This window comes from Trachymyrmex cornetzi, unplaced genomic scaffold (genome assembly GCF_001594075.2).
Source record: "Trachymyrmex cornetzi isolate Tcor2-1 unplaced genomic scaffold, Tcor1.1 scaffold67, whole genome shotgun sequence".
Classification (NCBI taxonomy): domain Eukaryota; kingdom Metazoa; phylum Arthropoda; class Insecta; order Hymenoptera; family Formicidae; genus Trachymyrmex; species Trachymyrmex cornetzi.
Genome location: NW_017299992.1, coordinates 2,843,294 through 2,869,933, shown reverse-complemented (window position 1 = coordinate 2,869,933; position 26,640 = coordinate 2,843,294). Strand labels below are relative to the sequence as shown.

At 33.6% G+C, this 26,640-nt stretch overlaps 4 protein-coding genes across 10 annotated transcripts in view; 2 read left to right on the top strand and 2 right to left on the bottom strand.

The window, feature by feature from the left end:
- E23 (ABC transporter G family member E23) overlaps positions 1 to 2,454 on the bottom strand; it is a 131,053-nt gene extending 128,599 nt beyond the window's left edge. Inside the window, exon 1 of the mRNA XM_018517251.1 lies at positions 1,254 to 2,454. The gene's annotated coding sequence lies outside the window, so the exon portion shown is untranslated. The remainder of the gene's footprint in view (positions 1 to 1,253) is intronic.
- A 3,059-nt stretch (positions 2,455 to 5,513) lies between these two features.
- On the bottom strand, positions 5,514 to 12,518 carry LOC108767402 (ATP-dependent RNA helicase DHX36). Of its 3 annotated transcripts, XM_018517286.1 has the most exons (15): positions 12,321 to 12,518; positions 12,179 to 12,214; positions 10,502 to 11,029; positions 10,094 to 10,283; positions 9,809 to 9,983; positions 9,390 to 9,538; positions 8,392 to 8,530; positions 8,123 to 8,318; positions 7,505 to 7,769; positions 7,107 to 7,399; positions 6,503 to 6,929; positions 6,178 to 6,386; positions 6,015 to 6,097; positions 5,831 to 5,922; positions 5,514 to 5,682 (listed from the first exon to the last, which is right to left on the bottom strand). In XM_018517286.1, the coding sequence occupies exons 1-15, from the start codon at positions 12,394 to 12,396 to the stop codon at positions 5,583 to 5,585; spliced, it is 2,958 nt and encodes a 985-aa protein (XP_018372788.1). In that variant the 5' UTR covers positions 12,397 to 12,518; the 3' UTR covers positions 5,514 to 5,582. The 3 variants fall into 3 exon arrangements, with proteins under 3 accessions (XP_018372788.1, XP_018372789.1, XP_018372790.1); XM_018517287.1 differs by lacking the exon at positions 12,179 to 12,214 and having other exon boundaries at positions 12,321 to 12,396; XM_018517288.1 differs by lacking the exons at positions 12,179 to 12,214; positions 12,321 to 12,518 and adding an exon at positions 11,354 to 11,437.
- A 1,638-nt stretch (positions 12,519 to 14,156) lies between these two features.
- On the top strand, positions 14,157 to 19,512 carry viaf (viral IAP-associated factor). 2 transcript variants are annotated; one of them, XM_018516957.1, is made up of 11 exons: positions 14,157 to 14,475; positions 14,956 to 15,140; positions 15,222 to 15,418; positions 15,506 to 15,569; positions 15,654 to 15,779; positions 15,869 to 16,077; positions 16,212 to 16,770; positions 18,460 to 18,601; positions 18,689 to 18,917; positions 18,997 to 19,205; positions 19,287 to 19,512. In XM_018516957.1, exons 1-11 carry the CDS (start codon positions 14,310 to 14,312, stop codon positions 19,418 to 19,420), a joined length of 2,220 nt encoding a protein of 739 aa, XP_018372459.1. In that variant the 5' UTR covers positions 14,157 to 14,309; the 3' UTR covers positions 19,421 to 19,512. The 2 variants fall into 2 exon arrangements, with proteins under 2 accessions (XP_018372459.1, XP_018372458.1); XM_018516956.1 differs by lacking the exons at positions 14,157 to 14,475; positions 14,956 to 15,140; positions 15,222 to 15,418; ... (2 more) ...; positions 15,869 to 16,077; positions 16,212 to 16,770 and adding an exon at positions 18,038 to 18,220 and having other exon boundaries at positions 19,287 to 19,498.
- Positions 19,513 to 21,290: 1,778 nt separating this feature from the next.
- Positions 21,291 to 25,239, top strand: LOC108767279 (putative histone-lysine N-methyltransferase 1). 4 transcript variants are annotated; one of them, XM_018517035.1, is made up of 5 exons: positions 21,291 to 21,365; positions 21,743 to 22,007; positions 23,039 to 24,637; positions 24,738 to 24,867; positions 24,980 to 25,239. In XM_018517035.1, the coding sequence occupies exons 3-5, from the start codon at positions 23,047 to 23,049 to the stop codon at positions 25,131 to 25,133; spliced, it is 1,875 nt and encodes a 624-aa protein (XP_018372537.1). In that variant the 5' UTR covers positions 21,291 to 21,365; positions 21,743 to 22,007; positions 23,039 to 23,046; the 3' UTR covers positions 25,134 to 25,239. The 4 variants fall into 4 exon arrangements, with proteins under 4 accessions (XP_018372537.1, XP_018372540.1, XP_018372538.1 ...); XM_018517038.1 differs by lacking the exon at positions 21,291 to 21,365 and having other exon boundaries at positions 21,653 to 21,974; positions 23,059 to 24,637; XM_018517036.1 differs by lacking the exon at positions 21,291 to 21,365 and having other exon boundaries at positions 21,653 to 22,007; positions 23,059 to 24,637.
- The last annotated feature ends 1,401 nt before the right edge of the window (positions 25,240 to 26,640 follow it).

The window sequence follows — 26,640 nt, the reverse complement described above, 5'->3', positions numbered from 1 at the left end:
GGTCGTCCCTGCCGACGGTGACGATCCGAACGTCGTTGTCGTCCTCGTCGTCGTCGGTCCTGTCACGCGTACACTATGCACCAGCAGCACCGGGCACGAGCAATACAAGCATGCGGCCATCGCGCGCGCGGCGGCGGCGGCGGCGGCGGCGCGCAGTCAACGAACCCGCATTTCTTTTCGCCCGAACTTTTGTTTTCCCCTTTTTTCTTTCTCCTGTTCGACGCGAGAGTGTGCGAGGGAGAATGGAGGAGAGAGAGAGAAAACGAAAGGGAGAGAACCACGCGCGCACCGTATCGCTTATATCCGTGGATCTCCCGACACGCGGCGGTCCTCCTCGCGCGCGCACACGTATAAGTATATACGCGTACGATATATACGCACACCTATATACCGGTGTATCCCGGTGGCCGCTTTATACACCAGGAACAACCGACCCTCCCGGTGTCACTGGCTTCTTCTTCTTCTTCTGCCTCCACCTCTTTCCTCCTTTTCCTCCTTCAATCTCTCCTCCCTCTCGCCTCTCGGCTATACGCGCTATCGTCTCTATCGCGCGCGCGTGTGTACTCTGTCCGCGCATACTCGCGCACCTGCAGGGCTCTATATGCGCGCGCGAGCGCAAGTAGGTATACGGTAGGACACGCGTGTGCGTGCACGTACGTGTGTTAGGGCGCCGAGTACACAGGGACCGGCGCACGCGCGCGTTTCACGTTTCTCCTCGCTTTCGCACGTGCATATACGTACATCGGAGTAAAGTGAGAGAGAGAGAGAGAGAGAGAGAGAGAGAGAGAGAGAGAGAGCGCGCGCGAGCGAGAGCGAGAGAGAAAGAAAGAGAGACCATCTCTCCTCGTTGCTCTCGCGACGACGGCGGCGGCGCGCAATCGTTCACTGACCCGCTCTCACCGACACGGCTCTCGTCGCGTGCGCGCGCGCGCGCACACATACACGCTTACAGGCACGCGCGCCCGCCCGCGTGTCGATTCGATTTTCCGATGCAATTTTTCCCGTCGGGAGAAACGAGAGCAGACCTGTCCGTCTCTTCGTTCCGTCGTAGCCGCTCCGAAAGTCCGCGCGCTCTCTCCGCTCGTTTCGCTTCGCGCGGCGGCGAGTCTCTTCCTCTTGTTCTCGAATGCACGGGAACGAGACGAGCGAAATGTATACCGAACGAAAACAACCGGCGCGGCGGCGCTCTCTCGGCGCCCTGCCGGGGCTGATTAAAGGAAAAAAAAAGAAATAAAGAGAGAGAAAATGCTTACGTTCTTCCTTCGTTTTTCTCCTCCTCCTCCTCCTCCTCCTCGTCCACGATTCTCCGCTTTCGGTTCACGCAACGCGCGAGTGTCCGCAAGCGGTGGAGTCTCGATGCAGCAGCATGAAGCACACGTCTTGTGAAACACGTCCGTTTAGATACGGGGGAGACGTTTCGGGGCGACGGCGACGGCGGCGGCGACGGTGACGGCGACGGCGCGCTCTCGACGGCCGGGATAACGACAATCGCGCGCGTTATTATCGCCGCGCGAGGCAGAGGTGCCGACGGCGCCGTAATAACCCGCACCTGTCGCAAGAGTCGCGTGAAGTTGCCGCCGCGAGTTGCCCGCGACCAGTCCGCTACCAGCTTCCTGCACTCCGCGCACCACCACCTCGAGCATAAACATCACCGCGCGCCGCGCGCCGGTTAATGGCATATTATACAGACTCCTCTCGCCGCCGGAATTGTCTGCCGCTCGCACGAAACGTCATATGGATTCGACGAAACTTGGAAACGTCTTCTATCCCTCCGCGCGCATTCCGCGCGAAACCGCCGCGTTCGAATCCGTCCAAACTATTCGCCTCGCGTACTATTTACTCCGCTCCGCCACCCTTAACCGCGGTCGCCGGCGTTTTTACTACTTTCCCGACTTCGTGCGACGTGCGACTCGATATATGGCTCGACTTCCCTTTTCTCGTCGCTCACTTCACGTCGCTCTCGTTGTGTACTCCCGCGCGCGGGTACCACTTTTTTTTCTATTTCTTTTCTCGCGATATATAAATTATCCGTGTTCGATCGCGCTCCGATTATCCTCTGTCCCTACTTGCGACACGCGCTACGATTTTTCATTTTACTCCGCGCGACGATCGTTTCGGGTACACACCTCCAATTCAACGAGGAAAAAGGATCATATATTCTCGTCCGATCTGCGGCAAACTTCTCACATCCTCTCGGTTTCTTTTTTTTTTTTTTTCGTTTTGTCAAGTCCGATAAGACAGCGCGATTCGCGTCGGCCGGTCGTATTGTTATTATTATGTATATACACTACCGTTCCCCCGCAATCCCGATCGTTCCTCACGTTCTCGTTTCGATGACGTCGGGTGACTCAACTCAACTAATGCGACCCGACTCGACTCCGACCACACGACTCCACGACACACGACGCGCGCGACGGTCGAATGTAGACTGAATCAGACGCTACGCGCCGTACTCCATGTATCGGTCTGAACGTATCCGCGGGTCTCCCTCCGCCGCCCTGCCTCCCCTGGTCTCCACGCCCCGCCACCCCCTCGTCGAGCTACCGCTCTTTCTCTCGCTCCTCTTACCACTCTCGCGACGCGGCTATCAGCTCGTGCCAGACCACAGTCCTCGAGCTCGTTATTTTTTTTTTTTTTTACCGCGATCACGCCGCGCATCTACGAAAAAATTGGAAAGAGCACGGTCGCGTAGAAAAATGACCCAAAGTCCCATCTTTGAGCGCAGCTCGACATTAATATTTTATCTAAATATGTCTAATGCGATCTTTAATCGGTCTTCCGCGAATGCGGAAGTAACATTCAAAATGCGGAAAGAGATTGCATCTATTTTTAGTTCACTTTTTTGTATTAATTAACGGAAAAAACATGAAAGTAAATTACAGACAGATGTAAGACAGAGATAAATCGTTATTTATTATGCGCCCTGGGATAATATTTTCGCAGACGCTCAGAATACCTTACAATTATAATTATAAAGCAAAAAATAGTGAGCATTAAAAGGGAATTCAGATATAGAGATACAGCCTTGGCCAAAAATATTACTCATATTTTTTTCATTTATCTGGAATTCTTTTATCTACATTGTTATCTATTGATTACCAGAATTACACATATAAGTTTAAAGGGCTTTTGGAACAAAGGATAATTTACGGCAAATAAATCTATTTTTTAACTATAAAACTTTAAATAATGTTTAATAAGATGCTTAATATTTTTGACCAAGGCTGTAAGACAGGATACAAAAATACGCAAAAATAAACGAAAAGTAGGAGAGAGAGAGACAGAGAAATCGCTGTTTATTAAACGCTTCAAGATAGAATTCTTTCAAACACTGAAACATTATACATTGTTTTCAACATGGTACCTACTAATGGATTAATTCTAGAGAAGCGGAATCGTAACTTGTTGTCATAAGACTTATAAGAACTTATAGCTGGAGTTGTAATTCTATGCGTAAGATGTAGTACGATCATTCGTAAATTTTTTCGTAAATTTTATAAAACTAACAAGAAGCTGTTTGTAATGATATTGAATAAAGTTATAAGCATTCCAGTCATAAGTTCTTCCTAGTCTTACGAAAAAACTAAGTTACGAGCCTTGTACGATTCAGCTTAAAATCGACATATATACATATTTAAAAATTAAGTCAAGGTGAAAATAATAAAAAAATATTTTGAAAAATAAAGAGAATTTCGAAAAATGAAGAAAAATAATATAGATATATGTACAAGCATAACAAGTGGCGATTACTAGCACGCAAGACTGAGACCGTAAGAAAAAGAAAGAAAGGAAATAATGTATGTGTGAGTGTGCGCGCGCGCGGGTCTGTGAGTAAATAACAAAAAATCCGTTTTCCTCAAAGAGAAAGATAATAATTCTGGGATTGCGAAGTCATTCTGCATTATTGTGGCGGCGGATTAGATAAAGAAGGCGACGCACGAACGATTCGCGTCGTAATGAAAGGCGCTGTATGATATTTAGCATACTTATAAGCGACGTCTTCGGTCAACGTCGAACCGCGTTGCGTCGTATCCGAGATATTAACTGCCCTCATAAATTATATCGTGCATTTTTAGTCGCGCGATAAAGAGCACCGTACAATCGGAACACTTCTTCTTTCGCGTTTCTGTCAATCCGTGGAAGGCGCGACTGGCGCGAGCGCCAAGAAGAGGGTAATACGTTCTACGTTCATGAATGACAAAAGCTGGCACGAGCGGCGTGTCAGGGAGAAATTCATGGATGCAATGTTTTATTGAGGAACGCGCGCGCGAAGTATGGATGGGTCAAAAGTTCATGTACTGTTGCACCGAGGAATCGCACGTCACGTTATTTTCAGCTTCTCCTTCGAACGATCTCCGTTGATAATCCGGTATAAATCGTCACTTGACGCAGACGGACAACGAAAAGTGGCTTGTCACTTGACATGCTTGTTACTCGATTACACTTATTGTTATAGATTAAAATCTAAGCATGGCTATAAATATATATTCTATGACGCTATTGTTTATATCTTTTATGTAAAAAGCCAATCGACGTTTTTGTCCTCCTTGAGGTTCACAAGTCTTATTTTTCGTCTCTTACCAAAGATAAATAATCTATACCTGGTTATCTTTCTCATGGTTCTTAAGTATAATTATTTAATGGAGTAAAATATGCACGATTAATACTCAGTTTTTTCAATATAAATTTTATATTTATTTATTTATTTATTTTTACGTAAATATTGATATATATATATATATATGTATGTATTTATTAGTAAACAATAAACATTATCTGCAAATGCAATGGACAATTCAATTGCACTTAATTGACATTTAAATTATAATTTTGTTTTGAAAATTATCATAGTCTGAAGTTTTTGCACTCCAATATTCTTAAACAACAGATCCTATATATGTATATAATAATAACTATACCTAATGTAGTTACTATTTTCTATATCAAAAGAAAAATGTTTTTTAGTTTTATATACCATTCAAACATAATTTTAAATATATAAATCAGAAAATATTTTTGGAAAAGAAATAAGAATGTTACAAATATTTTCTTTGATTTTTATACGTTAGGTGGAATCTTAAGGCGACTTCAGAGGACGGACATAGCCAATGTATACCAACTTTGCACACATTCGCTAAATATTGACCTACATTTATATGAATAATTGTGCATGTCGTGTGTATGCGTGTGTGTGATATTTGCTAATGTGGCGTACATTGGCTATGTCGTTTGAACCCGCCTTCACATTAAGATCGAGGCCACACAATATGATAATAATTTAGACATGATTAGTTATTATTCGTACATCAATAACTGTCTCATATTGTCAAATCTATCTATCTATATACATCTACACACACACGCGCGCGCGCGCGCACACACACACACACACACGTACATACATATATATTTATTTATACACATTTGTTAATAACAAAAATAAAAAAATCAATGAAAAGAAATTTATTTTACTTTTTATTTTACAATTTTTAAATATAAATTATTTAGCCATGATTTTTTTTTTTTCGATCGTGTCAAAGAGATTAAATAAATCGACATTTACAATTAATAAATACATGCAATTAACCGATATCATAAGTGGAATCTTCATAACTTGCATTTTCGCGCGTACTATCAAAACCAATTTCTTGATCTGTTTGAGAGACTAGTTCAATAATTGCACTGTAACATAATAAGACAGACATTCATCATGTATTTATAGTTATAATTTCTTTCTCTCATAAGAATAATTATCATTCTTAACATAATGTTCATTTGCAAGAAACAATGATAAATAATAAATAATGTATATATAAATTTTTATGTATACTTTAATAAGTCTCCTTCAAAGGTTGACCAAGATACTGTTGCCGGATTTGTAACTTTATATTCCAATAAACCATTTAGAGCTTGTTGAAGTTCCTGTATAATGAGAAAGTATTTCAAAATAAAAAATATTTCCTTTCTCTAAGAATACACATACATATACATATTAATCATACTAATCTGTATACCTGTATCAATTCTGCGGATTTTTGTTCGCAAATTATGTTTTCCGAAAAATTGATGCTAATTATATATTGTCCTTTTTCCCGTTCTAAAATATAATGTTATAACATGTGTACGATTACTATTTTGAATGATTAGCACGTTCAAATAAAAAAGAGTTATATTTACTTATCGACATATTTGGTCCAGCAAATAATAAAATTGGTACACTTATACATGTAGTATCATGCAAAAATATGGCGGTGGACCGTTGTTTTGTGAAATATGTTAAGTAGCAACTAGGAAAGCTGGAAACTCTATTGTTTACGCTCGATGGATGTATACGCACACTACCGTCTTCCGGTGTCCAACTAAGCACCCCATTTTTAGAAACTCGTCTAAAACAGTTAGAATCATATAGATTAAGATAATTGTATTTAAACCAAATGATCGAAAATTAATTAATATAAATTATTAATGTCATATCAATCATATGACATATCAATGTCTATACCTTACAACAGCGATGTTAGGATATAATCCTGCACAGACAATAGCTTTTATCAACGCTATGTTATTCGAATTTCTGTTAGAGCCTATATGGTTTGGGTTTTCACTATCCAGAAATTTCATCTCACATAAATACTGTGCAAATTGAGCTTTCATTTCGGAGAGAAGTTTCAATGTATTAAAAGAGAGGAAATACTCTCGACAAAACTGGCGAGCATTTCCTCTTTGACGTGCAACTTCATATCTTCTTAGAGCTTCCGCAAGAGCAATATGATCACTACACTGTTCCATACTGAGCTCTAACTTTTTTTTATTAGCCATTTCCTCTTGTCCTAATGGACAATAGAAAGCGTCTTTAAATGTGAGACTTGCAGCAATAGCAAATATTGGATCAACACAAGAGAACAATGCACCCCACAAAATCATTTTCCCTATAATAAAACAAAATATACATTACATTAAAGTTGCATCTGGAGACACGGTAGTGTCTCGGCGCTAAGCCAAGCACAGCGACACTGCCGTGGCTATTTTACACGAGCCGGCAAATTGCGGAGGACCGAAATTATCAAATCTCAATTCTGTTTACAACAATAACAATAATAAATTACCTGTTCTAGGATCAAGTGGCAAATGTGCTAAATGATAACCCAAAGGAGTCAAAGTCTCGTCTTTATCGAGGGCATTAAGTGTCTCAAGTAAATCGAGAGACAGATCAATAGCTTTCAAATCTGGCGGATCCATGACGGTAGATAGGAACTCTTTGGCTCTTCCTAATTGCAAGATTTTTATTTGCAAAATTACCTCTTCTAAGCGTGTTCTTAGCATTTCTGGCAACGGATAGTGATCAAATGTCATTTCTCGTGCTTTTGTATACATATGATAACATTCTCCACTTTTTACCCTACATAAAAAATATACAGATTTGATTTTAGTTTACATACAGAAATTTGATTAAATGCATTATTTTTCTTCTAATACCAAACTGTAACAATATATAAAGTATTACCTGCCAGCTCTACCGCGTCTTTGCTTGGCGTTAGATAAAGATACCCACTCAGGCTCTAAAGTCTGAATATTCTTATTTAGATCAAATTTTGAATATTTTATTTTCCCGCAATCTATTACGTACACAACATCTTCTATAGTAATTGATGTTTCAGCGATTGAAGTCGCAATAATTATTTTACGAACGCCATGAGGTGGTTCTTTAAATATAAGTTTCTGATCAACTGTTGGCATACGTGAATGAAGAGGATAGATGATGTACGCATCTGTAAAAAAAAGTTTTATAAGATACTTGGTTTGAAATATATATCAAATGATGTCAAAATAGTTATAAACTCAATAACACAATTAACAGAATAAGACAAAAAATGTGATTTTATCTAATTTGTAAAATAAGTTTGTTTGACAATTCAAAATCTTGCAATATATAAAAGCATGTTCTGATTCCCACCTGGATAGACCTCGGTAAATGTTCGGTAAACAACAAAGATGACATGACATCCGGGGAGTACCCAGATGGAAATCTGAACATGCTTTAAATTAGATTTAAACATAAAAGCTATATATATTTATAATCTCTTACTATAATATTATATTAATAATATAAATATATACTTACGACTTGGATAACATCCGGACTCTAACATCATTTTATTTAAGTTCGATATATCCATCATACCAGGTAAAAAAATAAGAATAGCTCCAGGACCTTTTGTATTACAGATGTATCTAACTAATTTTTCTATGAGCTCCAATGAAAGATTTTCGCTATTTGGATTCCGTAATTGATCAATAACATGTGTTTCGTATTTTTTCTGTAATTATATAAAATATTTTAACATACATATAGATAAATAACGCGCGCGTGAACAATACTTATTTATTTACCTCAGCCATAAGTTGTCTAACATAAGGTTGTAATATGTCTAAAAATTCTTCTTTCTTACATTGTTGCTCTTTATACCTTTTTAGGTGTTTTCTGTAACCTTTAAGTGGTTTTTCAGATGGTGCTTCGGGAAATTTATGACTATAAGTTAAAAAAGATATTATAACAGTTCGTATTAATAGACCTGATTAGGTAGCGTGTAAACGAGTGCATGTATTTCGGAGAGTGTGCGAGAATCAATAGCGTTTAACAATTTGTATTAATCTCTCATGCATACAGAACCTAAAATCATCTAAAAAATTATTTAATGATCATTTAAAGTTATCACGAATATAACAATATTTTAATAACGTGGGAGAACAAATCAAAATCTGTCAATTTACAATCAGCAGATTTTGGATTCAATTTTTATTCTTATATATCAGTTTGTAAGAGGCTAATGAAAAAAGATTAAAAATTTTGAGTGAAAAATTATCAGATTATTGTAGTATGAAATCGTAATCCAAGAATAATTATTATTAATATATAAGGAATAGAAGTATAGTATTGTCGTTACTTTTTATAATAACGACTTGAATAACGTTGCTGTTACACAAAAATTTTATATAACAATAACTAAATGCTAAGGTTGCACTAAAATTGGGAAGGTCACTTTGAAAAGTAACGGGTGACCATTATGCGTTATCTATTAAGAAAAGCAATTCGTTACTAGTAATGCATCGACACGTTACTTTATTCGTTACAAGTAACGAGTAAAAATAATTTATTGCACAAATAACGAGTTACCTTTTTCAATAATGAGTGACTTTTCCAATCCGTTACACAAATAATGCTTAATTTTTTTAATTCTGATGTTTTTACCGTTACTACCATAAAACATTCGCAACATCATTATCAAATCGTTGTTATAACAAAGTAATGATAAAAAATAACAGCATTACAAGTAATGCGTATTTTCATTCCTCGCTAGATATAGTTTCAATTACATATCTATACTTACTGTACAAATGACAAAACATCTTCTAAATAAAATTCCTCCACAGGATAAGTAAATCCCGGTATATGTATCATAGGACAATTGTCATAATATTTCGAAAAGCTTTCAGCATTCAATGTTGCACTCATTAAGAGAACTTTTAAGTCTATTCTCTAGAAAATAAATTCAAAAAATGTTCAAATTAATTTATAAAACATGATTTAATGATTTGTAGATATAAAAATATATATTACAAAAATGTTCCAAAAATAATAAGAAAAATATATATCTAAACTCCTTGAATGAAATAACATAGAACAGTAAAATATAATCTAAATAAAGATATATATATATGTATATATATTAAAAAATATATATATCCAGTGTATGTAATAACGTTATTGTAAAAACAATATGTAAAACAATACGTCATTAAAACTTACTTTCGGAATAACTTGTTTTAATAATGTAATAACGAAATCACTTTCCGTAGTACGTTCGTGAATTTCATCCAGTATCACATGAGAGAAACCTTTTAATGCTGGATCATGTTTCATAATTTGTAGTAATATACCAGTAGTACAAAATAATATACTTCCATGATCTCGTGATAGATGTCTGTAGACAAAAGTATAAGAAAGTGAAAGAACATTATACGTCTATAAACTATTATACATATAGTGTAGATTACATTTAAAATGTATTGTATACATTTTTTTTAAATTTACTTTTCAAGTCGTATCTGATAGCCAACAGAATTTCCAAGATTTTCTGCTCTTTCCATAGCTACACGTTCAGCAACAGAAATGGCTGAAATCCTTCTAGGCTGTGTGCAAATTATTCGAGTAACGCTGCCATTTCCAGTTTCTAATTCATCGTCCAATATAAATTGTGCAATCTGTGTGGTTTTACCACATCCTAAAATTTTTTTTAAATCATTAAAAATAGCTTATTAATTATTAATTAGAATTGGAAATTTAAACAATTTGAAAATTGCTCCAGCACATGTTTAATTTTTACGATCAAATTTCTTTTACTGACTCTCTCACTGTATTGCTCCAATAAATGCAGATAAATAAAAAAAATAATCAGAAAAACATTTCATCTTATATTAATAAATAACTTTTACCACTTACCAGTTTCTCCACTAATAACAACAACTTGATTATCTTCAATCAATTGTAATATTTCTGACCTTTTTTTATATGCTGGTAACTTTAATCGAAACTTCAACATGTTATTATAAGCATCTTGATCATGCTTTTGTCTGTAATCATTTTGTAATATTCTGTCTATATCACTGTTTCTTTGCAACTTTGAAGTTACATTCATAGCTTTGGCAAGACTTTGTTGTATATTACCGTGTATAATTTCCAAAAACTTTCTTTTAAATTGGGTGTCATGAAATTGATGATACTTGTTGCCTTGCTCGGATTCAAAATTTGTACAGAAAACTGGATTGTAATATTTTTCTGCGTTATTTAACATAGCCTTAATTGATTGCTGTATATGAAATGACAATTTAAGAACTTCTGAATCCTTTTTTTTCTGTCTCTCTCTATTTTTGTTTCTATAATACATTCCTATTTCTTTTCCCCTTAGTCCAGGAGGTCTTCGTGCTTGTGAGTAAGTTCCTCCATTTCCAGATGTAGATTGTGTTTGTTCTAAAAAATTCATGGTAAATTTGAGATTTCATTTTTTCTTTAAATTTTATGTTATTTAACAATACACTCTTAAGCCTTGTGTCCACGATGCTAGAAATCGTTCCGAGATCTCGGACAGAGACAAAATTAACATTTGAACAATTTGATTACATGACTATTGCGATTGGTCAATTCTTTCTTCATCCGAGGTCTCGGACCGATTTCTAGCATCGTGGACACAAAGCTTAACGAAAGAATAACAATTATTATAAAGGTGAAATATCAATCCGTTCAAAGTGTTCAAAAATTAACAGATTTTGAAAAAGCAAGGTTAAAAGCGAATACAAAGTATTCAAGTTTTGTTTGCGTTTTGATCAGTACATATTTAATAAAAAAATAGAAAACAAAATTTAAAAAATGATACATGTATTTTTGAATTATTTTTTAAACAACTGAACATCTCTTATTAAAAATAGATATTACAGACTAATTTAAAAGACATTTTTCTAATGCTTATTTTAATAAAGCCTCTCACAATAATTAAGTTTATGAAAAAAATATCCAAGGATTTATACCTCAAGAATATTATATAGAAAGAACATTTTTCTATATAATATTCTTCAGGCTTCCACAGGTGCTTTCTATATAAAGGTTATGCATTTTGCAGATTTTCTCTGTGTCCAATTCCATTCTTGAAATACCAGGCGAAACGCATGACCTTTATATTTTTCTATATATGTAATATATAAGTGTGTATATATATATATATATATATAAATTCTAGTTTTCTGAAAATTTCATTGAATAGATAAAAGAAATTATCGTAGATCTAAAATATTACATATACAACAAAAGATAATATATAGTTCATTAATATGAAGAACAGTTATTACAAAAATATTCCATGGAAACAATTTCATCATTAATTTGCTAAATTACATCAAAATAAAGAATCTTGTGAGAAATGAAATATTCAAAGTATAATGGAATATAACTTAGATTGCTACATTATTATAATAGAATGTAATTTAGATTGCTACATTATATGTGTGTAAAGAATTGAATTATAATTATTTATAAATAATCAGTCTTTTTTAATACAGATTGTTAATCACAAATAATTTATAACAGAAAGTTCTCAAATAAAAACACATGTAAGTGTTTATGAACCTAGTCCTTGCTGATTGTTTCTCCAGATCGATTGTACTAAAAAATGAAAGAAAAAAAGATGACAAAAAAGCATTCATACGAAAAGAAATAGGACAAATGATTTTAGAAATAAATTTAGATTATTCAGGAATCTTGATCTTACCGTCTCTATCACGTTGTGGGTAGGAGCTGGACATGCCCCTAAAACCTCGTCGATACATTTTGAAAGAACAAAGCATTCATATATTAATATTTAGACATTGTTTTTAATCTTTAAGCCCCTCACAATGATCAAGCAATGCCAGTTTCTACCACAGACTTCTATATACACTAGCCTGTCAACTCCTCACTTTTTTCAGACTTTTCTCTCATATCATCAAATTGGCAAAGTAGCTAAGTTGCTCGCCAAGCAAATGAATACGATTAGTTATTACTTATAGATTCAACCAATCACATTCAATCGCTTGACGAGCAGGCTAGTCGTTTTGTCCGGCTTGAACGCACCCAAGGCTACGTTCAGGAATTATGCCTAGATAACTCTAGGGTGCATTTTTGCTATAATATACGTGACGTAACCTATAGCTTAGAGTTATCTGGGTGTAATTCCTGAACGCAGCCCAATGGTGTAAAAACAAATTCTCTGTTCTAAAACACAAATTCAGTGCTTTAAAACAAATTTTGTGTTTTAGAACAGAGAATTTGTTTTTAAAGTGCTAATTGGCTGCGTTCAGCAAACTCAGCAGTTTTGCAACCGTTTTGTAATTCTTCGCTGTGATAGAACTATTCCTTTAAATCTAAAAGTATGATCCAATCAGCGCGACGAATTATAAAACGGTTGCAAAACTGTAGAGTTTTGCTGCTGAACGCAGCCATTCTTTGTGTTTGTAGATAAGAGAATTTGTTATAGAACCTAATGCTGGATTCACACTGCATCCGATTTACGTCGTACGACGCTCTGCAACCAATCAGAAAACAGGATTCCGAAGCAAAATCCATCGGAATCCTGTTTTCTGATTGGTTGCAGAGCGTCGTATGACGCACATCGGATGCAGTGTGTATCCAGCATAACATGTTTACTCAACGGTCGCCATGATCGCCATTACGGTGGAAAGGAGAAAGATAAAGAAAGATGGGTAGCACCAGTTGGACACGGCTCAATTGGACACGAGCCACTCACAGCGCTTGAGACTACAAAGCTCCTAAGCACCGGTCGCTGTGATTATTGGTCTTCTTCTTCTTATTAATTTAATTGGCCCAGGCCCTCGACAACGGGGTGAACATGGCCATGCTTACTAATCACAGTTAAAGCCGGAATCGCTTTTCAAAAAATTAATGAAATGATGCAATACCCGAAGCAGGGCAGACGAGCGTCCGTCCTACTCGAGCAAGCAAACGAGACTTTGTGATTATTGGTGGTGTCCAATCGAGTCGGGATCACCCCAAGAAAGATGAGTCCCATGACACGGTCATCGCGTCACCATGGCATGGTGGAGGAAACCATGGTGAAAAAGGAAATCACCATGGACTGATGGACAATGGAGTAGATACCACAGTCGGTATTATCAGCTCGATTATCACAATCGGTATTTGCGCAGCAATTGATAAATACGTGGAATTACCGAAAGATAGAAAGCTTTAAAATTTTGCGAACGTCCGCGAGAGATCAGTTTCTCACTTGGTCGTTCCGATAATCCGATCACAGAGGAACGCGTATGGAGTATGAATTCCATGCAGTCATATGGAAGTCTAATAAAATTCATGATATTGAATGAAAATATTTGATAAGATTTTGTTTGTCTCTATTTGAGAGCTTAGAGATTTCGCATTTTATATTTTATTCATTTTTACTTCACTTTATTTAATTTTTCTTATTGTAATTAAACAAATTTATCGTTATCATTAAAAAGTGGCACGGTTAGTTAGAAATTAAACTGTGCGACGGAAAGATTAACCAACAAAGCAGTTGACATTTTTGTGTGACGCGTGCTGCATACAAAATTTGATATTGGGAGTTGTATTTATATATGCAAAGTTTGATAGGATTAATAAACATTTGTCAGAGCTGACTCCAATTTGCTCATTTTCGTTAGTGACTAATAACGAATATTTGGGAATATATCTACGTTGTGATTTCATTGAAAAGAACATAACCATGTCGGAACCAGATAAAAAATCTAACGAACCATATCGTCAATTAGAAGAATCACATGGTGCCGAGTTAAATGTTGGCGCACAAAGTACGTCGAGCTGTCCTACGAGTTTGGAGAATGCCACTGAAGGGTCAATGGAACTTTCCTCTGTTGTAGTTATACCTGATGGTATGTTACATCTAATTGAAATCTCTTGTAAATATGTAAATAGTATAGAAGTAATATATTGTAATGTTTAATTATATGCCGTGTTCTAATTGTACAGAAGGGTTTACTTAACTTTAATATGAAAGAGGACCATATGCTGTAAATATTTATCGCATGATAAAATAACACAACACTGGGAAAACTGGTTTTACTAATTACTACGTTAAGTTGTGGTAACATGGAACGCTGTAAAGTATTTTTAACAACAGTGTACATTAGACATGCATGTGTACAAAGAATTAGGTGTGTATATTTTTCATAAACTTTATGCGATAATAAAATGTGTCATCTGACATTTAAAGAGGAACAATATGCTTTTATACATATGTACGAATATGAAGTATCATGAAATAAAAATGAATGTATAATATCTCAGTTTAGTAATAGAAGAAATGTAACAATTGTGAAATTATATTAAGTTGAATTAAATCTTATCGACAGATACCTTTACCGTGGTACAAGCTATCAATGCATTAGGCTTTGGAAAATTCCAAGTAAAATTATCTCTATTCACGGGTCTTTGTTGGATGGTAGATAGTATGGAGATCACAATACTGAGTATTCTAAGTCCATCCTTACATTGTGATTGGGGCATTTCTAGATATCAGCAAGCACTGACCACAACGGTATTTTTTGGATTTGCATAATTATCTTTGTAAAATATATGACAATATTTGAGTTTATTATTGTGGAAATTGAACTTTTAGGTAGTATTTCTTGGTATGATGTTAAGCTCCACTTTTTGGAATAATTTAAGCGACAGATACGGTCGTAAGCAAGCTTTAACTTTGTGTGCGGTATTATTGGCCTATTATGCATTTCTAAGTTCATTCGCACCAAATTTTCTCTGGATCCTGTTGCTTAGAGGAGTTGTAGGATTTGCTATTGGTTGTGTACCACAATCGTAAGTATTTGGTAAGTTTCTTATAGATGAACAACTAATTTGCTTTGAAACTTGTCATTGATGCATACTCTTCTTTTTTTTTTACAGGGTGACATTGTATGCAGAGTTTTTGCCAGCAAAACAACGGGCAAGATGTGTTATTTTACTGGATGTAAGTTTATATTATAAGTATATGGATTAATACACATCATAGTATTAAACACAGTATAAGATATATATGTTACATGTATTGTAGTGTTTTTGGGCTCTTGGAGCTTGTTTCGAAGTGGCGATTGCATTAATCGTTATGCCCAATTTTGGATGGAGATGGCTTCTTATATTATCGTCCATTCCATTATTTATATTTGCTGTAATAACACCGGTTTGTAATAAATTTAGATATTTTTGAAAGTATATCATTTATTTAAAAATACTTTAGAAATTATATTAAGTAATTTCATATATTTGCAGTGGCTGCCAGAATCTACAGTATTTGATATGACAACTGGAAGAACAGATCGTGCAATTTCAACATTAGAACGTGTAGCTAGAGAAAATAAAAAATCATTGCCTGTAGGAAGACTAGTTATGGATAGATTTTATCAAGGTCATCATGGTCGATTTAAAGATGTTCTGAGTAAAGAAATGTACAGAACATCTGCTTTACTTTGGCTTGTATGGTAAATAACAAACTAAATATAAAAATATTAACTTTATCTCAATATTTTTGCAACTTTAGTATAACGTTGGCAAATAAAATATATTCGTAATATTATATTTACGATCTAAATGTGTATTATAACATATTTTACAGGATGAGTACAGCGTTCTGCTACTATGGAGTGGTATTAATGACAACTGAACTTTTTCACACATCCTCAGAGCAATGTAGCACATGGAGTACGAGCAACAATGAAGGTACATGCCAACTTGACTGCCGATTGCGGCGTAGTGACTACATCGATCTACTTTGGACAACATTGGCGGAATTTCCTGGCATATTTTCTACTGTTTTCGCGATTGAGAAAATAGGTAGACGAAAGACAATGGCTTGCCAGTTAGTCATGTTTGCCATGGTAGTTTGCTTCTTAAGCAGGACCTGTTTGTTGAGTAGAGCAGTGTTGACCATTGCCATTTTCCTAGCCAGAGGCTTAATTGCCGGTGTGTTTCAAGCTGCGTACGTATACACGCCAGAAGTATACCCTACACATTTACGAAGCATAGGTGTAAGTGCGTGTAGCGCTATGGCACGAATCGGTGCTATGATCACTCCATACGTAGCGCAAGTATTTTTACAATGGTCCATCACGGGAGCCATGATCACTTATGCGACAACCGCTTTGTGCGCTGCAATTGCTACGCTTGTACTTCCCGTGGAGACCAAGAATCAACAATCAAATGATGCAAGTCATGAAAATAGATAGACATCTTTGTAACGAAGTATCTTAGTATATTGACCGAAAGTTACTACTCTGTCGCATTATTTAGGATACTTTTATTATATATTACGATATATAATAATAGATGTATATACACAGACTGTTCTTGATTGATTGAGAACTTGTCTTGTGTATTTATACATGACCATATATGCGAACACGCAGCTTTAGTCATTATTAATATTTTTAATTTATTATTTAATCAAATGAACATATCTTTATTGTAAGTTATCTATAATACATATATATTTTTAATATTTTATTTATTTACTGTAGTACACATATATACTGTCAACAAGGGAAATTGTCTTGCATAAGGATTTATTATTAAAAAAAAATGTTAATTCTAGATTACACAATATACAAACATAAAGACTGACGTGTGTGCGACTTTCAAGAGAAGTGCCAAAACAAATATTAATCATGAATGCTCTAAATTTCGTCATATCCACAACTTTGAATCTATTTTTTTAAATAATGATTATAGTATCTAATGGAATAAATGAATAAAATTAACTTGTTAGTATGGTTGTCTTGTTAATATTATAAATTGAATTTAAAATCCAATACTGAGAATTATGGTTAATGTTGAAATTATTAACCAAGAGAATGATCTAATATGTGTGTATGATGAGTTAAATTGAAAGAACTTAAATGCACAAACTATTATTTTATATATATTTAATACTTGTATTGGTTTGAAATTTAATTTATATATATTAAAAATTATATATAATTATAATTAATGTAATTAATTATATACTGTAATTATTATAATTACTTGAAGATAGATTATTTTTACAAATACCCTAAGATATCATTTTACGTAGCAAAATTTAATATATCAATTTTTACAATTGTATCAGATAAGTGTAATAAAACTTTATAACATTTTTGTCATTTCTATATTATATCCTGTTTTTCTTGTGCGATGTTTTTAGCGATATGTATCAAATTGATAAAAAATATCTAAATTACATTTATATGACACTAATAAAATCATAAATAATAATTAGTAGTTATTAAATGTAGCTAGTGTATTGCATATATTAGTCTTAAATAAGAATTATCATTTTTTTTTTTGGTAGATATTTAACATATATTTCTCATATATATTTTTGTAGCATACAATCTCTACCTACAAAATATAACAATAATAGTCTGACACATGCATGCGTGTGTGTGTGCGTCATGCATAAGTGGTGTGTAGCAGCATGCAGCATGTAGTCGATCAGTTGAAAATAGAGTTGTCGCTATTAGTTTCTCTTTCGTTGCAATAATTGTATATATTTAAAAGGTTTTTTTTTGTAAAGAATACCAAAAGAGAGCAGAATTAGTTTCCAGTAAATAAAATAGAAGTGTTTAATATCAGTCTCTCAAAATGGTGAGTATTAATAAAAATTGGAACATTTTGGAGGCTAAGAGGTTAGGCGGAGGTTAATTATAATAAACGAACGCGTGATTCCTTATATGGTAGTATGACTTTAGATAGAAAAAAAAATATATATACATATTTATTTAAATAATATTTTCTAATATATTATTTCGTAGTATAAAGAAGAGAATTTAGTTATTTTTGCGTTTTGTATTATCCAAGCAGATAGCTTTTCAAGTTAATTTCAGCAAGATCCAAATGAAGACACCGAATGGAATGATATCCTTAGGAGGAAAGGTATCATACCTGAGAAGGAAAAGGAACAGGAAGTTACTGAGGATCAGATAGTAAATCTGTTGGAGAGTACGATAGATGAGAAAACAGGACGTGGTGATTATGTTTTTTAATATCTAATTAAATTGTATTTTAATTATTTATTGATGTGTTATCGTCAGCTCACAAATTCAATTTTTACAGATTGTAACAATTTAGAAGAGAAGACCTTGGATGAGTTAGATGAGCTGGAAGATGAAGAGGACGAACGAGTTCTAGAGGAATATCGACGAAAGAGAATAGCAGAAATGAAGGAGTTAGCTAACAAGTGTAAATATGGAGAGGTGCGAGAAATATCTGCAGAAGATTATGTTAAGGAAGTTAACAATGCTGGTGAAGAAGTTTGGGTTGTTTTATATCTTTACAAAGCTGGGTATGATAAAACAAAGCAGAACAAACCTTCATAGTGAACATAATCATGAAACTAACTCATAATACATATATCTTTTCAGCATTCCCCTCTGTACTCTAGTCAATCAGCATCTTGCCAGTCTAGCAAGAAAGTTTCCTGCCACTAAATTTTTGAAAAGTATCTCTACTACTTGTATCCCAAACTGGCCCGACAGTAATCTTCCTACAATATTCATTTATCACGATGGAAATATGGTGAAACAAATTATTGGGCCACTCGAATTCCGTGGCATGAAACTGTCTGAAGCAGGTAATACTTGCTTGATTGCAAAGTGTCACAAAGAAAATGTACAAAGAAATAATTTTTTTTTTTTTTTACTTTGTTACATAGAATTAGAATGGATGTTGGGGCAGACAGAAGCAATACCAACGAAGATCAAGGAGGATCCTCGATCCAAGATCAATGATGTTTTATTTTCAAGTTTGAAAAACGGAAACAATCTTGATGATGGTAACGATTGGTAATTTTACTTATATGAAGTCATTAAGAGATTAATGCATAATAAGTATTATCAAATTAATGTTTCGTATATTTTATTTATTTTATTATGTCTATAAACTCGTCATTTATAAAAATACTGTTTTCAAAACTGCTATACATTCATTTTAATAAAATATTTTATTACAATGTTATCTCACTTTACATTTATGTCATTTATCCTATAAACTGTATATATAAGAAATCTATTCATTAATTTAATTAGAAATTATGTTATCAGAAAAATATAAATAAAGAATTTATTACAACCAACTAGAATCAGCAAGCTTTTAAAATTGTATTTAAAATTTATATAATGTTAAATATGTATATATTTACTTTTACGTTACAGATATGAAAACAATGTACTCTTGGTTTTAAAAGTAAAAATTTTTAAGTCTGTGAATGAATTTAAAATTGTCAAAATTATATATTTATATACATATCAATTCTTTGTTTAAATTCTCTTTTTTGCTCACATATTTTGTTATATAGTATAATAAGATTCCAATTTGAACTCCAAGGATTCAGTTGATCCATATAGTGCATTGATACTTGAAGCAAAGAAAAAAATTACATTAAATTGCTCGTTAATTTTCCACCAGAACATTGTCGAAGGAAGCAACGAATATTTTTAAAGTCGTTTTAGACATTCTACAGATTTGACAGTAAAATGCTATTTACAACTGGTGCCCATTTCCACCAACGTAGATTAACTTTAATCTCGGTTCAACTTTTCGTCTTTCTCTAATCTTTTGAATTACAAAAAGACGAAGAGTAAGTTGAGTCGAGATTAAACTACATTTGTGGAACCGGGCATTAGAGTGCGATTCCACTTTGCATTGGTCAATTTTTTTCTTCTGATTGAACAACGAAGCATTTTGCAGTGAGTGGATTGCATCCTCATTCCTTAATATGCCGTATGCATTGTGCATTTTACAATTGCGTGCGTTCAATTTTATGCAATATGCACACGATGTATCATTTTATCCTTGTTCTTCGCCGAATAAAGAAGGATAAAATAATACATCATGCAATCGTGCGTGAAAGATACTCTTGTACGTGCACGTGTGCACATGACGAGCGCCAACGTGCACATTTCCGAGTCTTCAGAGTTCAGATGTTTTTTTCGTATCGTGTATCGTGCGACGTGCGATTCACTTCGCGCAGTTTACGCGACGCGACCGGCGCGATCGAACGAGACGCATAACTCTGAATTCATAAGTTACGTGTGGCGATGACGGCAATCCTATCTGAAATGTCCTGAATTCTGATCGCGAATTAGATATGTGTAGATCGTTTAGGCCGGCTTAAAGCCGTCGGCCGTCGCGAAGCTCGAAGGCAAGATATGAGAACCTCCGTTCAAATGAGTAACACTTGAGGCGGTAAAAAAAAGGCCATCGTTATCAAATTTCACGTGGAAACAAATAGAAGTATAGAAACACTTATCTCTAAACTTCAAAATACTTGGTTTAGAATTTTCGGAACCATGTATTTACGTACGACGCAAATATGTAGGTATGTATTGAGTGCTTTCCAGCAACAGAGAACGTTTACACCCTGTGACAGAGTAATAGCTGAAACGTTTAGCTTTTTCATTTCACTGTGAGATTGAAGAAAAAGGTCTTGTATAGCTAGGACCAAGAACACATTCGAACGTCGTAATCTTGAAATCTCTTATCGGAAAGTGTCATTCATAGAAAAATAAATAACAATGAAAAATAAAATATATAATTGCTTTCGGGAAGTAATGTTTTATTTATGACGATTTAGTTGAAAAACATCACAGTATTTTACAATTGTGTCGACTTGTTATAGTTAGAATCGTACTGTTAAGCCTGTTCTTTTTTTATCAGAATTGAACTTCTTGCATGATTAATCTCTCTCGAATTCTCTCCAATGTGAAAAGAAAAAGAAGGAAAGAATGAAGCTGTAAGTAGTATTTAGGGCTGTGCCCTTATCCTTGTTTAACATTCGATGAATAACAAGGATAAATAATGCGACATGCGGATGAAACGGAACGCAGCCTAGAATCAATCCTGGTATGGAAAAAAACCAGTTTAGACACGTTTTCACTGTTTTCAGCGCTTTTACACACCTATACATGTCCCATTTTTTATGCGCGGCGCCTTTGAGTGCCAGTACTGCCGTCTGAACGTAGCAGCGTAGCGAACGTTTAGAAAAAAAGGCTGCGAAGTTACAGGGCGACTAGGGGCGACTTTGTTTACATTCGCGGGCGCCCATGGGATATCTTTTTTCATGCGATTATCGCTCCCTCAAGGACTTCTCAGGTTACGGTTTTTGTTTAGTGGCTGAGAGAGCGGCTTTTGTGTGTCACCACGCCACGAGTCTCATTGTCAGTCGCGCGCGAACGAAAGACGGGCTCGGACTCGTGTCACTCGCGGTTACGACGAATTTTTCATCACCGGCGAAAATCGTCCTGGGAGTGAGACAGGAAGAACAAAGCCAGTGCTGTGACAGTGCTTTTGACGCTCACCTTCCCCTCCTTCCTCTTATTCTATTATCGGATCTCCGACAAAAGTTTTTAATTGACGATTTTTGATTTCTTGGAAGGTATGCGTATGCATGCAGAATTTTTTTTTTTTTAGAGTATTTCGGATTAAATCGGTGCTTATTGTTCAGTGCTTTTTGTGAGTCGCTCGAAGTTCTAAAAATAGTGACGATCTTGCCCTCTGATGCTTTGATTTATCAGTGTTGTATTAAATAAACATATAATATGCTTGACTTACGCGAGAATATTTATTACGATTTTAGATAAGCTAGGCGTTAGGAGATTATATTTATAGTAATTCTTTGAAACACTGATAAAATTTTGAAACATTTTATTGTTTTAATTTGACAATAATTAAACAATAGATAATAGATCTTTTTTATCAAGGATATGTCTCGAGTTTTATAGTGAAGTTTTAAATTAACAGATTTTTTTCATAACAATTGAGAAACTAAAGCCTAATTTTTTTTGTAAAGGTAATTTTTGACTTTACTTTTTGCGTTATTCCTTTAAAGTTAGAATGAAAATGTAATCAAGTATGTTTTAACTATATTTCTTTATAATCTTTGTTATAAATAAAATAAAACAAAAAATTGGGAAAGAGACTTTATAGTTAAAATTAATTTATGTATTAATTTGATGGCTCGATAAAATGTCAAAATATATAAAACTTAAAATATTAATTTTTTGAAATACAGTTTACAAATTTTACAAATAATTTTTAATAATTATATATAAAATGATTGTTTACATCCTTTAAATGATCTTTATGTGAACGCACCATTATTTACAAATAAATAATTAATATGATATTAAATATATCCGTAATATACTCTACTTTTATTATGATTTTAAGTAATCTAGGGATTAAGAGATTGTATTTAATTACGTGCAAAGCAAAGTTCTTTGAAATGTTGATTGTAAAGAATTTTATCGTCTTAATTAGATTATGGTAAAAATCGTAAATATAACAGTTGACCATGGACAAATATTTCATATACTATTTTATCTTCCATATTTGAGATATCTTATATATTAGAATAGGCAAATATTTATTAAATATTCTATCAATTATTTTGTTTACTGGCTAAAGGTTCGTATATGTCGCAGCAGAGTATGCAGGCACAGAATTGTGATAATACCAGGAAAAAGATGAATATTGAAGTAGGTTCATCATCTATGAAATCCTTCGAAACCATTTTTATGGAAGATGCAAATATCTCTGAGGAGAAAACTATCGCAAACCAAGCTTCATTGCATAATGTACAGCTTCTACGGAATCTACCAAATATTTTAAGAAGCAATAACACAAAAACATCTAGAAATCATAAAGTATTAAACAAAACCGATACAAGTACTTCCGGTGCAGAAGACGGAAATTCTTCTTGGGAATTAAATACATCATCTAGCGTTGATTTAGATATGGAAGCTAATTATAATAAAATCACTTCGCTAAAATCGCATCATCAAAGAAAGCAAGTGCACAATCCATTGGACGTTCAATATAATATTCCTGATTGCAACAATAACAAAAATAGAAATCTACTGCAAGAAGTTAGTCAGTTAAACACATTAATAAATGTGTCACCAAGTTGCCAGAAAAATACATCAACAAAGAAAAAAAACGTAAAGTATAACAAGCAGAAGAAAAGTTCATTCGATAAAAACTTGAAAAAAAAAACAGCTCGTAAATCTAGCAGGAAAACACAAGTGTCACGTAAAAAGCTAATTACTTTAGCTACTATTCCAGATATGAATATGAAGAATGCTATGCAAGATGTTAATAATTTTTTGAAGAATGATATACTTCCTCAACAACTTTCCATTTACAACCCTAATTTTTCAAATATAAATGTAAATGATTTAAATGACGTTACAACAGAACCGATCGAGCCATCTAATATGTTCTACTGTAACAACGAGATTTACAAATTCGAAAAAGAATGTGATATAAATCTCAACAATGTTATTTCTTGTAAACCGACAGAGATTAACACAACGCAGTCTAAAACTATCCAAAAAGATATTACAAGTTATGAGTTTCCAATAACAGAGAATAATTTGCAACGAAAGACGATAGACAGCTACATTGGCTCTAATTTTTTATGTGGATCCAAAATATTATATTCTTGTTCTTGTGCAAATTGTATGTCACATGACAAAGATATTATATTTTATGAAGATCCAGTATCAACTTCTACGAGCAGTGACGACATGGAAGCAGAGCTTTTCGCATGTGATTTGCATACAAACTTTTATGACTTTTATATTAATAATTACTTTCATATATTTGGTAATTTAATGGACTTTGAAAAGAATTTTTATGAAGAGTTTGACGAGAACATTTCAATGAAAGAAAATTCATGTAGTACAACAGAACTAATTGAAAGCAGTACAAATATGTCATCCATAAACCAAAATGAATCGCAAAATTTACAGCCTTCCCATATTAATAAAAAAGATATTTGTGTAGAATCATATCCTGCAGCATTAGTCACATATCCTAATAAAATAACAATGGAAAATTCAAAAACTTTCGATGAAATAGATATCCCTAATTATTTAAATTTGGACAGTTTTTCAATGAAGGAAAATAAAATGATTTCTCATGATGAAATACTGATTCAAAACGCTGTCTCATCGAATGCACCTGTTTCCGATTCTACATATCAGATACCAGAAAACAACACAGGTAAATATAAAAGATAGAGAAAAATAATTACAATAAATTATTACTTCAAGTTTTTATTACCTGAATTACTTAATAAGTATCTGTAATATTTTTATTTCAGATTTATATGTTATGCAGTGTGCTCAATGTGGAAAATTGTTCAGTAAAAAGCATCAGTTATGGAAACATTTTAGTCACTGTTACTTTCACAAGGAAAATTTTCCTTGTCATATCTGCAATAAAATGTACAGGTAAGAATATAGAGATAAAGCTTCTTGCTTGCTGTTTGATAGTTGTAAATACGTTATAAATACGTGTTGAATGTATGATTTATGTACAGATATTATTTTAACACATTTACAGACATAAATCGTCATTAGCTCAGCATTTACGGTTAGTGCATAATGTACCACATGGTCTCCACGAAAAGTTGGAGAAGAACTATATTTGTAAAAAATGTTCAAAATCATATGTCAGATTTCGTGCTTTTCAAAGGCATATGCTTCTTCATGATTAGTAAGTCTGATTGAACGTCATTGATAGTTGGTTTCTTACATGATGTCCTAGAACTGAAATTACTACTAAGAAATTGCGAAAAATCGTACATGACGTCAACATCACAGAAGTACAACGTAGTAACTATTTGTTCGATGTATGATTTGACAAGTAATGTCAGATTTTACGAATAATTTTATATTTTGATAATCCACTTAATACTTAATACTTGATTTTTTATGTTTTTTTTTGTTATCATTTTTGTTGTCAATTCTTTAAAAATGTTCCTCTTTGTTTAGATTTTCTTATTAATGTTTTCTATTAGAGCTTTTTTTAGTTTGTGGTGTACTACAGCGAGCCTCATTACTACTGTATTTCCAGTGTATCAGATTTTTCTCTCACTCTCACTTTAAATTATGTAAATAACATTTTCATCATACAGTTAATTCTACATGGGCTTTATTTTAATGAAGTATTAATTTAGAAATAAAAGAAGATATTTAATATTAAAAAGAAATACGAAAAAATATAGGTAGAGATAAAAATAAATTTTTGTAATTAACTTAAAATTTTTCAAGGAATATATGAATGGAAACACAGTAGTAATAAACAATATTATTAATAAATTGAAAACTTTTATTTACATCTATTTTTATATGGAAGACTCTCTAAAGCATATAACTTGAGTATAATATTTTACTAATATTTGACTAATATTTTGTTCCTTTGTATCTATTCTTTTTACTTCCTGAAATATATTGCCAAAGTCTGTCTTACTGTAACTGTTCTTTCGTTTTAAGGATGAGAAAAAAATAAACTCAGAATTTGGCTATTTATTTCGGGAATATATGTATGTTTAGTAACTAATTTCATTTAGCATATATAAAAAAATGTGTATTTTATATTTTTTATATATTCTAACGATACATCCAAAGTTTGGTACTTATATGTGTATTCATTTTAGTAGTATATTGCTATGCCAAATATGTTTATTTAGGCAATAAATGTCTATTATTGTGATAAATTCACGTGTCTGAAGAATTAAAACATCAATAATTATAAGACCAAATTGTTAATGATTTTCTACATGACATAACATAACATTTTATATAATGAAAATTGATAAGGAAAATTGTTATTATCAAATAACAAGAAAGAAAAATACGTCACAATATCCTTAACATGTAATTTTCTTTGTACATACAAAAAACAATTTTACAAAGAAATAAAAGATATTTGGCTGTTCATTTTAGGATACGTACATTTGTCATTTGATAAAAGACGAATTGCAAACACAGGTATACGAGAATCTTTCATATAATCGTATTTGACATTATCATATCATTCCAAAATAGCGAATACATTGAATTTACTGCATGCGTGAAATATGATTATCCTACAGTTGAATGTGTGACAGAATATCTCAAATGGATGCGTCTTTTAAAGGAAAGGGATAGAATCGTATATTATTGAATAAATTATTAATTATTATAGTTCAAGCGAAGTCGTGGAATTACATATTTATAACA

Coding starts and splice junctions, on each gene's coding strand:
- viaf (XM_018516957.1), top strand. CDS start 14,310: ATGTCGGAACCAGATAAAAAATCTAACGAACCATATCGTCAATTAGAA. Junction 14,476..14,955: donor TGTTGTAGTTATACCTGATG/GTATGTTACATC, acceptor TCTTATCGACAG/ATACCTTTACCGTGGTACAA. Junction 19,206..19,286: donor CATGAAACTGTCTGAAGCAG/GTAATACTTGCT, acceptor TTTGTTACATAG/AATTAGAATGGATGTTGGGG.
- LOC108767402 (XM_018517286.1), bottom strand. CDS start 12,396: ATGCTTTGTTCTTTCAAAATGTATCGACGAGGTTTTAGGGGCATGTCC. Junction 8,319..8,391: donor TTAGACAACTTATGGCTGAG/GTAAATAAATAA, acceptor ATATAATTACAG/AAAAAATACGAAACACATGT. Junction 6,387..6,502: donor CCTAACATCGCTGTTGTAAG/GTATAGACATTG, acceptor TAACTGTTTTAG/ACGAGTTTCTAAAAATGGGG.
- LOC108767279 (XM_018517035.1), top strand. CDS start 23,047: ATGTCGCAGCAGAGTATGCAGGCACAGAATTGTGATAATACCAGGAAA. Junction 24,638..24,737: donor GATACCAGAAAACAACACAG/GTAAATATAAAA, acceptor TTTTTATTTCAG/ATTTATATGTTATGCAGTGT. Junction 24,868..24,979: donor ATCTGCAATAAAATGTACAG/GTAAGAATATAG, acceptor ACACATTTACAG/ACATAAATCGTCATTAGCTC.